General features: G+C 33.4%; 1 protein-coding gene and 1 non-coding gene across 2 annotated transcripts in view; both read left to right on the top strand.

Annotated features, from left to right (window-relative positions):
• The first annotated feature begins 3,881 nt into the window (after window positions 1-3,881).
• Window positions 3,882-3,954, top strand: Trnar-ucu (transfer RNA arginine (anticodon UCU)). Its single transcript has one exon. It is a non-coding gene; the product is annotated as a tRNA-Arg (tRNA).
• Window positions 3,955-7,537: 3,583 nt separating this feature from the next.
• LOC143071972 (biotin--protein ligase-like) overlaps window positions 7,538-11,360 on the top strand; it is a 60,106-nt gene continuing 56,283 nt past the window's right edge. Inside the window, exons 1-3 of the mRNA XM_076246703.1 lie at window positions 7,538-7,577; window positions 9,676-9,952; window positions 10,811-10,969. Coding sequence (XP_076102818.1) covers window positions 9,716-9,952; window positions 10,811-10,969 — 396 coding nt within the window. The 5' untranslated portion in view covers window positions 7,538-7,577; window positions 9,676-9,715. The remainder of the gene's footprint in view (window positions 7,578-9,675; window positions 9,953-10,810; window positions 10,970-11,360) is intronic.

Below are 11,360 nucleotides of genomic sequence, written 5' to 3'. Positions count from 1 at the left end.
TTTGTTTAGAGTCTGCTTGGTTTTTTTATGTACAAGTACCCTCCCACGTTCGCCTTTTTTGTGTAAAAGATATTTTTATTTGCATTCACATGAAGATTAAGCCTTTTCAACTGATTTTTAAGTCCGCTCTTATGTTGTTCCGTTACACCACTGTCACAGGTTAGGGGAGGATTGGACACCAGGTAACATGTTTATCGTCGCCACATCCTGTATTTGCCCAGGCCTGACACAAATTAGAAGCCTGCAATTCAGTGGTTGTCTTTTGTTGCTGTGTTTTTCGTTATTTTTTTATAAAAAATAAGGCTATTAGTTGATTTGTTTGAATTGTGTCACATTGTCCTTTCAGTGCCTTTTATAGCAGACTATGTGGTATGAGCTTTAAGGAGAGTCTCTTTTGAGGAGTCTCTTTTAAGGAGAGTCTCTTTACACTCGTACCACATTACTTTTTTTTATTATATATATGTTCAGGACGAGCAAAAACATAGATACAGTAGGTAAGTCTTGCATGAGAGGCCGTCCTGGATGAAGTTCGAATAATATTGGACTGCCACGGGAATGGCAGATTGAATAGGGAAAAAAGTTTGTCTTTGCCACATGCCGTTTATGGACCCCTCAAAGAGATGTTACAAGGATTATTAACGTACAAAAAAGCACGGATTTCTCTCTACACGAGGCATCTGATTAAAAAAATGTTCCCATTCTGACCGAACGTGGATGCGTACTTGTGCATCCTGGACAGCAAAACGGACGCCCCACTTTGGCCATTGTTTAGGGGAAGGTAGACCAATGGAGACCATTCTTCCAATCCCGAGACACTCTTGGGGGTCTTGAAATTTAGTGTTTATATACTTGCTGTTTGTCATCTGATCTGACTCATACAAGTTTAGCTAGCTATAGAACCAGCTTTAATCTACCAGTTTTTTACATTAGGAAATGCTTGTGCCAAATCAAGAATATGACAGTTGTAATAAATTTGTTTGAGATTTTGATATTTGTTTTTGTTTAAGGCTGACTGTCCGTTCTCAATTTTGCTTATATTTCATCTATTAAAAGCTACCAAATTTCCGCCCTCTATCTCACAATTCATGCTACTGACTATATAGTTACCATTAAAACGTTTAATCCCGCCGCAAATGTTTGCACCTGTCCTAAGTCAGGAATCTGATGTACAGTAGTTGTCGTTTGTTTATGTAATTTATACGTGTTTCTCGTTTCTCGGTTTTTTTTTATATAAATTCGACGGTTGGTTTTCCAGTTTGAAAGGTTTTACACTAGTAATTTTGGGACCCTTTACAGCGTGTTGTTCGGTGAGAGCAAAGGCTCGGTGTTGAAGGCCGCACATTGACCTATAATGGTTTACTTTTTTAAATTGTTATTTGGATGGAGAGGCACTCATTGACACTGACACGACATCTACCTATATCTATATAGAAATACAGAATTGGAAGCCTGATCAATATTTTCACATATATAATTTTAAGTCTTCGAAGAACATTTCTGATTAAAATATATTACACTTTTAATAACCAGAGACATTTATATTTCATACCAAACATGATTGAATTGTTTAGAAATAAAATCAGTTACGGATATCAAAATTTCCAGTTACGGATATCATTAAAAATTTATTTACTTCAGTTACCCATATCAACACGATATTTTAGATGGCTGTTTTTTCCATTTAGCGGTCGAATTATGAATAAAACACTTAGTATTTCAGTTTCAAATTTAGTTATACATTACTATTACAAAGTTGACAAAAGAAATATTGACCAGAAACATCCTCCGCCATCTTTTGATATACGTAACTGCAGTTACGGAGATCACATTTACCCCAGTGAAATTGTCTTTAGGAACTTCAACTAACCCCAATTTATTTTATACAGCATATAGTTAATCATGGCTAGCTTTTTTCCTTCTTATTTCTAAATTTTCCCATTCCAAAGATTTAATTAAGTTTCGGCTTCCTCCACCATAATAACAGACTTCCCGGTGTCCTACACGCTCCCTTGGGCGGTGTTGGGTGGGGATTATTCTGGTGGTGGGATAATATTGTAAAGGACATATCTCCATTAATGTCATTAATCCTTCGGGAGTGTACATGGATCCGCTGTACCCTTGCAGTCAATCAACAGATCAAGGGGTGCGTCAAAATTGGCGGAATCTCGAGTACATACATACATACATACATGGGCTTTGTAATTTCTACATCCCCACAACCAGTGGCGTAGCTAGACAAATGTTGAAGGTGAAGCCAAAATAGGCAGGGGGTCTGGGGGCCGCTTAAGGCCCCCAGTGGGTCCAGGGCAAAGCCCTGATAGGGGACCAGGGAGCGAAGCCCCCGGAAGCTCCGGGATTTTAGGGTTTTAGACCCACAAATATTAACTGAAAATATTGAATGTTAAGGTGTAGTCAAAAGCATTTTTGTTTGATACAAGTCAGATAATTTTGTGAAAAAATATATATTGTTCCTCAAAGAAACTGTAAAAACCAGGAGATTCCAGTGGGATAAAAAGGTTATATTTGCTAAGACCAGTGTCTCGCCTGCTTTAAGAATCTAATAAATGTTTTAAGAACTTTAACTGCAGACTGTATGTAACTGGATGAAAAACTAAGTCCATATATAAGTAATATACGGAAAAACAGGAAATATATATTTTTTTAATTTCCTTCTAGATACTAGCTTTTGATCATATTCAAGCTTCTGTCCAAGTTTGGTAGAAATCCAGGGTTGTTTAAGAAAGTTATTAAAATTTCAAAAACTTTAACCACACAGTGAATATTTCTGGACGCCGCCGCCGCCGCCGACGACGACGGAATGTAAAGATCGCGTTTGTGACAAAAGTCGCAGGCTCGACAAAAACCACACCATTAAAAATTGTTTGGTGATGAGATGTAAACAATATATTCAGGTTAATATAATGGGTACCCAGGTTAGGGCAGGATGATGCCTTCAAATTAGTTTAGCCCCGCCACATTCGGTATGTGCCTGTCCCAAGTCAGGAGCATGTAATTCAGTGTAATGGTTGTCGTTTGTTGCTGTATCATATTTGTTTTTCTTTCATTATTTTGTACATGAATCAGGCCGTTAGTTTTCTCGTTTGAATTGTTTGTGTGGATATGAATTATTAAAAGAGTCAAAGCAGGGACTTTCTATACTAACTAGTATAGACTGTCCCTGGTCAGAGTCAATCTCTCTCACCAACAAAAAAGCAACCCTAATGTCAATTACTTTATCAATGGACGTCTCCTTGTACGCGTGAAGGATACATCTATAGCCCCGAAAGTCGTTCGGTTGTCATCGTATAACGCAGATATGTTTTAACCCGGCACATGACACTGAAACTGCGTTGATTCAGCGGTGAAATTGGTCACAGGCATTGTCAATTCTGCGTTGCATTGTAAATAGCAGAACACCCTGCAGACACAATATTCGTCTGCTATAAAAAGAGGGGAAATAAAGCGCTGGTGATGGGAACGAACGCCGAGAGTCTGAGAAGTGATATCGACTCGTTGACTTCTACAACTTTTTGTTTATTTAACCGCACAGTGCCCATTTATTTTCCCCTTCACTTTCTTTCACTCGGAGTCTCCTCCCTCTCTCTCATACCTCTAGCTCGTTTTTATTTTTTATTATTTTTATTATGATTTTTTGTTTTTGACTAAACGATGTTGAAGCCTTGGCTTCCGAGCTTCCGCCTAGCTACGCCACTGACAACAAAAAGGACAATAAGTAAAAGCCAACAAAAACTTAAAAATTTCTTCATTCTTGCACCAAAAAATGTTTATCGACTCTTTATAAAAAGTTTAGTGCTCAATGGGGTTATGTTGTTTATTTACAAGTCAGGTAGTACTATTTAAATAAGCCAAATATTTATTATGTCCGCGTAGCGCAGGGGATAGCGCGCCGGACTTCTAATCCGGAGGTCGTGGGTTCGAATCCCACCGTGGATGACGTATATAATTTTTACTTTTTTAATCATATAGATTTTATAAGGATAAGTTTGAATTCGAAAAATATTTAGATCTATTACCAGATAGAGATAGGCTGGAACTATATAGTATAACAGTCCCACAGATAGGGTTATATGTTTGATATTATATATATATATAGATTTAGAACTGGTCATCATGAAACTGGAAGATGGATAGGTTTAGATAGAGAAAGAATGTCTAATTTAGTCAGTTTCAAGAATTAGGTGACGAACCTAACTTTCATTTTGAATTTAAGATCCCTCGACGACTCGAGAAAACTTTTTTTTTTTAAATTGTTATAGTAAATGTAATCAAATTTTGTAAATTATTACAAACAACACATAGAAATAAGTTAAAATATATGTAAATTTATAAAGGTTATAAATTCACTAGCAGGTCTCCCTGTTTAGCCTTTGTCTTTTGTTTTTCTATTATGATAACTAAATGATCTTGTATAATAATTGTAACATTCTTATCTTGTCATGTACACCATTTATTTTGCATACCATGTATTATTATTTCATTCTTTGTACCAATGTGTTTTAAAGAATAAAATTGTCTTGTCTCTTGTCGACTTTTTAAAATTAGTAAGGCATATTTTGTACCTCCTAATGTCCAACTCGAAAGGTGGAAGATATAATTCACCAGGCTAGTTATAAGCACTTGATTGTGACTATGTTATATCATTGATATTCAAAATATAAATGTTTATAAAACGCAGAACTATTCAAAACTCTTATACCCCAGGCATAGACGACCCTTGCCAGTTTTGGTACATGTTTTTTTTTGGTTTCTAATCAAGGCTCTTCAACTACGTTTTTGATTTGACTTTCCAACTGTTTTGATTTGAGTGCCAACAATAAGTCATTTAGTTTATATGTTAATACGTCTTTATATGCATGTATAGACATCGTCGACATAAAATTTTATTTTGATTTCCGATTTCTCACGGTTGATCTATATGACATAATGTCGCTCGATGCTGTAATTTTCATGACATTTAAAATTCATTGTATCTTAATTTGCGTTTGGTTCTTGTTTTTTAATGACTTCATTCTTTCTTTTGAAAGAATTTTTTCCATATAAAAAATTATATTTGTTTGAATTTGACAATTCCTTATTTCAAAATGTAGAATTGCACATGATTCAAATGGAAAATCAATGTTTTTATTGTCTCATTATGACAAAATATGGCGGGGAAGTTATTGCAAATAGCGGCTGATATAAACGAGCAAGTTTTCATGTCGGCAGATTGATTTCTTTGGTATATGATATCATTGTTCATATTATGGTTTTACTCACTGTGTAACACTGTATAAAGTTTGTGCGTACAAAATTCGGAATTACTTTTCCAAGGAACCCTTTCACCTGAACATTCAGAAGCCAGGGATATTTAATTACATAGAAACGTTTAGGCAGCAACCATTCGATTTTCTGGGGGGGGGGGGGGGGGGGGGTGTTTGGAGAAAAAAATAATTTTTTTTTGATTCTGAGATAAAAAAAATTGTTTGTTTCACCCTCAGCTGCCACTACATGTAATGCTAAAATTGAAAGAAAAAAATTGTTTTCGACTTGTCGCGAAAAAAAATAGATTGTTTTTTAAAAAAAAATTTGTCCAGAAAAAAAAACCATAGCCCCCCCCCCCCCCCCCCCCCAGAAAATCAAATGGTTGCTGCCCTAGGATCTTCTATATTTTAAGTAAAAGAGTTCTACTTAATAAGACGAGGTATTCCATTTTTCCATTTATCATGGGCTTGGGGGGGAAGTAGTGTAAATGGTCAAAAATCAAAAGTTTTGAAACACTGCAAAATTGTAAAGATTGTGATGGAAGAAGTTGCAGTTGATCTTTAGAATTTTTAGGAATCAGATTCACGACTGGTAAACCATTTAATCTCAACCGAATGGTTAAGCAAGTAGAAATTCACTGGCACTTCCTGGCTGTTGAGCTTTTCTGGTACAAAATATCCAAAATATAGATATGGTAGGTCGTGTTTTCATCAACTTATAATGATTTGAAAATCGATAAGTTTTATGAATTATGGCTGACTTTACAACTTTCAGATGTTTTGTGACTAATATATTTGCGTCAAGGAACCACAATTATTTGACTTAATTACAAAACGGACAAAATAGCCTCACGAGATCTTGTCACACGTTGATTTTGGCCTCATTAATATTTAGAGATAGGCTAATGCAATACCAAAAACGATACAAGATGAAAACATATGTAATTTTTAGTTTGTTTCGGTAAAACATAGGCTTATACAAAGAGTTTGAAATAGCTATCAAAGGTACCAGGATTATAATTTAGTACGACAGACGCACGTTTCGCCGGTCTACAAAGACTCATCAGTGACGCTCATATCAAAATATTTATTAAGCCAAACAAGTAAAAAGTTAGAGAGCATTGAGGATCCAAATTCCAAAAAGTTGTGCCAAATACGGCTAAGGTAATCTTTGCCTGGGGAAATCCTACAAGGAGCTATAAAAAACCATAATTCGAAAAAAAAAAACCCAAAAAACCAAACAGACCACAACTGGTCAATGGCTAAAAAACACCCAAATAAATACAAGCAATTTTCCATTTAACAATAAGAACTTAAAAAAAAATCGACGGAGGTGACTTCATGTGCCCCTGAATGGTAAGTAGAGTGAGTGGCAGCCAGTTCCTGTTACAACAGTGTAGTGCTGCTCTTGTTAGATACCGAATGAGGCATGTCAACCCGGCCAGTGATTATGCATCATACAATGGAGGATTAATTCGACTGAAATGTCTCGTAAAAGCCATCATTATATGTAAATTATATAACAATAAATGATCTTGATCGAATTTATGTTTCGGAAACATACTGAATATTTTACAGATGGAACCGACCTAGCCGTTATTCTATGGCAGTCTATGTAAAATGCCCATGAATATCTATAATCCTTCTATATTTACTGGAGAAATCCGTAAATCAATCAAGAATAACGACAAATCATTACTAAAACTAATTTTTCATTGAAATTGTGTTTTTTTAAACAATTTGAGCTGATTTTATATATGTCGAAACTTGTTTGAACTCAAACTGATCCAAACTGTATTAATTTATCAATAGAAATATTAACTGAGTAGCATAATTTCGAAGGATTTAGAATTTTACTAGAAGAATGCATTTTCAGGCTCTAAATAATGATTTTTTTTATAACATACCTCTTATTTCATTTTAAGATTTATTTGTTTCTTTTGATATTCTATAAAATCCAAGGAAATATTTTTGAACATATTGATGATTAACATACACTATAACAATATATCATTTTACCAGACCACGGTTTGCGGAAGTAGTCAAGAAGACAATATTATGTTTTTCAGGGGTTGACAGGATACACGTGATCGTTGTTAGTTTCAACTTCAATATTATTATGCAAGCAGATGTAATAAACAATGATTTCATACATTATTTTTTTTTTTCTTAAAAAAATATAATTTGTAACGGAATAAAAAGACTGATTACGGTACGTAAGTACATCTTTTTAAAGCTAAAATTCATAGTCATGAAAACGTTTAAATAAAATTAGGAACGATAATCCCGTACAGACAAGTTTGCACCCCCTACAAAGTATTTTACATATATCTTATATAATCTTCTTATATTGCTTAATGACAATGCAGAAATGCCATATGAGACTAAATTGTGTACATAATGTTCCGATTTCAAAGATAAAATTGCTTTTAAGTACACAAAAATGACCATTTAGAACCTCTCAAGTGCTAAACCACAATTTGAAAGAAATTCAAATTGAAGACCTTATATTTAACTTATTACTTAAACGTTACTAGTTTAAGCAATGCTTCTAACTTTCCACTGACTCCTTATATACTTAGGTACTACCATGCATTGAATATTATTGAGTTGCACAATAAAGTGTGTAGGTTCTCTTGGAGTAAACATGGTAAACATAGTCAATTTTGATATTAAAAAGACTGTGTTCAACCATTGATATTTTAGTAGAATTATTGCCTTTTGACATACATGTAATGTTACAGGGATGGGGTAGATTACTTTAATATGTAATCAATTGAATTACAATTACTTTTCTTATTTATTGTAATCATAATACAATTACACTGAATGACTGAAATTAAAATGTAATGGATTACATTACAGTCAGGGGTACTACTTGTACAAGTTTATTTTATTTACTTGAAGAAGTAAAAAAAAATATACACATATAAGTAAATTTGTAGGATACTTATACAAGTGAATTTTATTTACTTGTATAGGTAAAAAAAAAAATTGGCTTAGTTAGTTATGTCCCTTAGGCATTCAGAATTTTTTACTTGTGTAAGTAAAAAAATCATCCTTTCTTCTTTTCTTGAATTTTTAAGATTTCTTTGCTCTAATAGAATTTTAAATTGTGTACCCTTTACAGATGTCTTTACTAATCATTTAAGTGTTATTTCATGGACAAAGAAAATCCCATTTGTCTGTTATCTTCATAACACTGCTCATTTACAAGCCCCAAAGGAGCAATTTTTGATTGCCTTGCGCAAATATACAAGATCTTTGCTCAATCAGTTTCTTTGATGAATTAATGAGATGAAACATTGAACTTTAATGAAAAAATTTGAGCAAACCTGGGAAAAATCATTAAAGGCATGATTTTACATTTCAAAACTTGAGGATTTTTGTGGGATTGTAAGAAAAATTTACTTATACAAGTAAATTTTTTAGAAAATTAAGGGGAGATTATTCAAACATTATTTATTTACTTATATGTGTATATTTTTTTTTACTTCTTCAAGTAAATAAAATACACTTGTACAAGTAGTACCCCTAACTGCAATTAGATTACTTCCAATGACTTCTGACCTGTTAATTAAATATGTTAAAGTAATCATGATTACTTTGGGTAACTATGATTACAATGTATATTGTAATATTAAATAATTTCTAATAAACTTTTAATCGTCATTAAAAAGGCAACTTTTGGTGATTTTTTTTATATCCTTAATTTTAGATGGCTGAACAGTGTAACGTGTAAAATTTGATTGCAAAGACAAGTGTCCTTTTCTGTGTAAAAGATATCTATCATGTTTCTAAAATATTTGACAAAGACTGTAATCAATTACACTGTGATTACTTGTAATCAGAAAATGCATGATTACCATGATTACTGATTACATGGGATTATATTATAAATAAAAATAAATAAAATAAATAAAAGTAAATAAAAATTAATGTCCTTCATAAGGGAGACAATTAAAAAAGGTATCTCTAATTACAGGGTCAATTACGGGAATTGGCAAATAGCCTATTCAATACACAACTTCATACAGAATGTACAGTTTTTGGCCTCAACAGATATTTTTAAATAAAGCAATTAAGAGATTTTATTAGTATAAAATAAGGAGATGTGGTATGTTTGCCAATGAGACATCTCATTTTAAATTTAAAGATGTGGTTAATTTATGATTGAATATATTGGTAAGGCATAACTACATAGTGTCAAGATTGTTTTACAAGGTAATGTGGGAATAAGTCTCCAGCATACAAGCTTAAATGGTTATTTTTATCCTCGTGTTACTGTCTGAACTCATTTATAGCTTACACCATGATAAGCAAACAAAGATTACAGTTTTGATTATGTTAACAACTCCAAACAATATAAAATAATGTAGCCACACTAATTCTTCATTATGTTGTATCTTTGTAGAATGAAATGGATGTTGAATGCTACATGACAAGATAATAAGATGTTCATAACAGCCGGATATCTGTATTTATATGCAGTCCACTGGTTACGTAGGACACGTAAACATACACTGTATAGAAAGACAATCACTGACATTTTCCAACGAGGTTCAGTATTAGCCCATAAATATGGCACTTTTGACACGCTCACTGACCAACTACTGAAAAATGTGTCTTACATTCAGCGGGTCAATCACATCCGTGATTCCAGGATTATACTATCAGAAATAACTCCGAAGGTAAGTTTGACATTGGTCAAATTATAAAACCATGATGTTGCTTACACTTATGATACATCTCATATCTAAAAGCTAGTGTTATCAAATCCTTGTTAATCATCTTTGTCTGGTGGACAACTTCAATAACCAGTTTATGAATCAGTGAGGTGAAATGTTCTATAGCTAGAAGCCTAGAACCAGTGGCTAAAACTATATTATCAGTTAAAAAAAAATTGTGTTTTTCTCTATTGGATTTTTATTTATATCCAGTAAATGCTTAACATTTTTGGCTAAATTTAATAGTGCTGTTAATGCTTGAACTTTTGCTTGGTTATCTACATTGTATTTCAATAGTATTTCACCACTATATTCATGTAATATATAGGTCCAAAATTGAAGATTTTTGGTGTTTTTCTGTCACAGGGCATCTATATCACCTTTCTTTTTTATCTAAACAAACGTTAAGAACCTGGTATGGTTGGTACAATTAGGGCCATGATGGCCATATCAATTTTTGGGCTCTACTTAGGTTATAGAAATTATGCAAAGTTATCATTTATGATCCAGAACTACATGACAACCCACACTTCTGTTTCACAGTATGAGATACTACACTAGTGTTATATTAGTACACAGTGGAATTTCAATGGTATCTTATTGACCAGGAGGGGGATTCATCCTTTTTGAAAAGGTGGGGTTCCTTACCCAGGATAAAGGGGGGGGGAGGTTCTAATCATATGTCCCCATTCAAATGCATTGATTGTCAAAATAGAAGGGGGGTTCCAAGCCCAGGACCCCCCTTCTGGATCTGCCACTGCTGACTGTATTTAGAATTTTTTCTAAGAAGAAACGTAATGAAATTTTATTCTATACCTACAGGTAAAAATAAACTTGACTGAATGGACTACCTACTTTGCCTTAGAACCCCATCAGTATGATAAATCATCAGAAGATGTTTGGGTATTAGTGGAATCTATCAGACCTGAAGATGCTCAAGAATATATGGAGGAGGAGGAAGCAAAAAACATGAAAACTAATGTAAGAGAAAGATGAATTTAGGACAAATTCAAGAAATTTCACCGTTTTTGAGTTATGTCCCTTTAAAGATGGAAAATTTGGTGAATATGCTGTTTCCAAACTTATTGACTTTATTTTGCCTCAACCAAATTTTATGAATCTTATACACATAACAATGATTTTTACAGTAATCACAGATTAGATTTTGGTTTCATCCCTTTTACTGTTCTCGAGTTCTACCATTTCTGTTTGTTATTTAACAATGTGAAAGCACTCAAACTCCTGAACAATCTTTAATGACAAAATACGGAATCAAATGTTATTAAGTTTCAAGGAAAAGAAAACGTCAGTAGGTTTAAATATGAAAATTTACTTTTGCATGTTTACAAGTGGGGACATCTGTCCCCTGGAC

The sequence above is a fragment of the Mytilus galloprovincialis genome, chromosome 4, assembly GCF_965363235.1.
Source record: "Mytilus galloprovincialis chromosome 4, xbMytGall1.hap1.1, whole genome shotgun sequence".
NCBI lineage: Eukaryota > Metazoa > Mollusca > Bivalvia > Mytilida > Mytilidae > Mytilus > Mytilus galloprovincialis.
The sequence above is the reverse complement of the archived record's forward strand: the minus strand, read 5'-3'. Positions and strand labels throughout refer to the sequence as shown.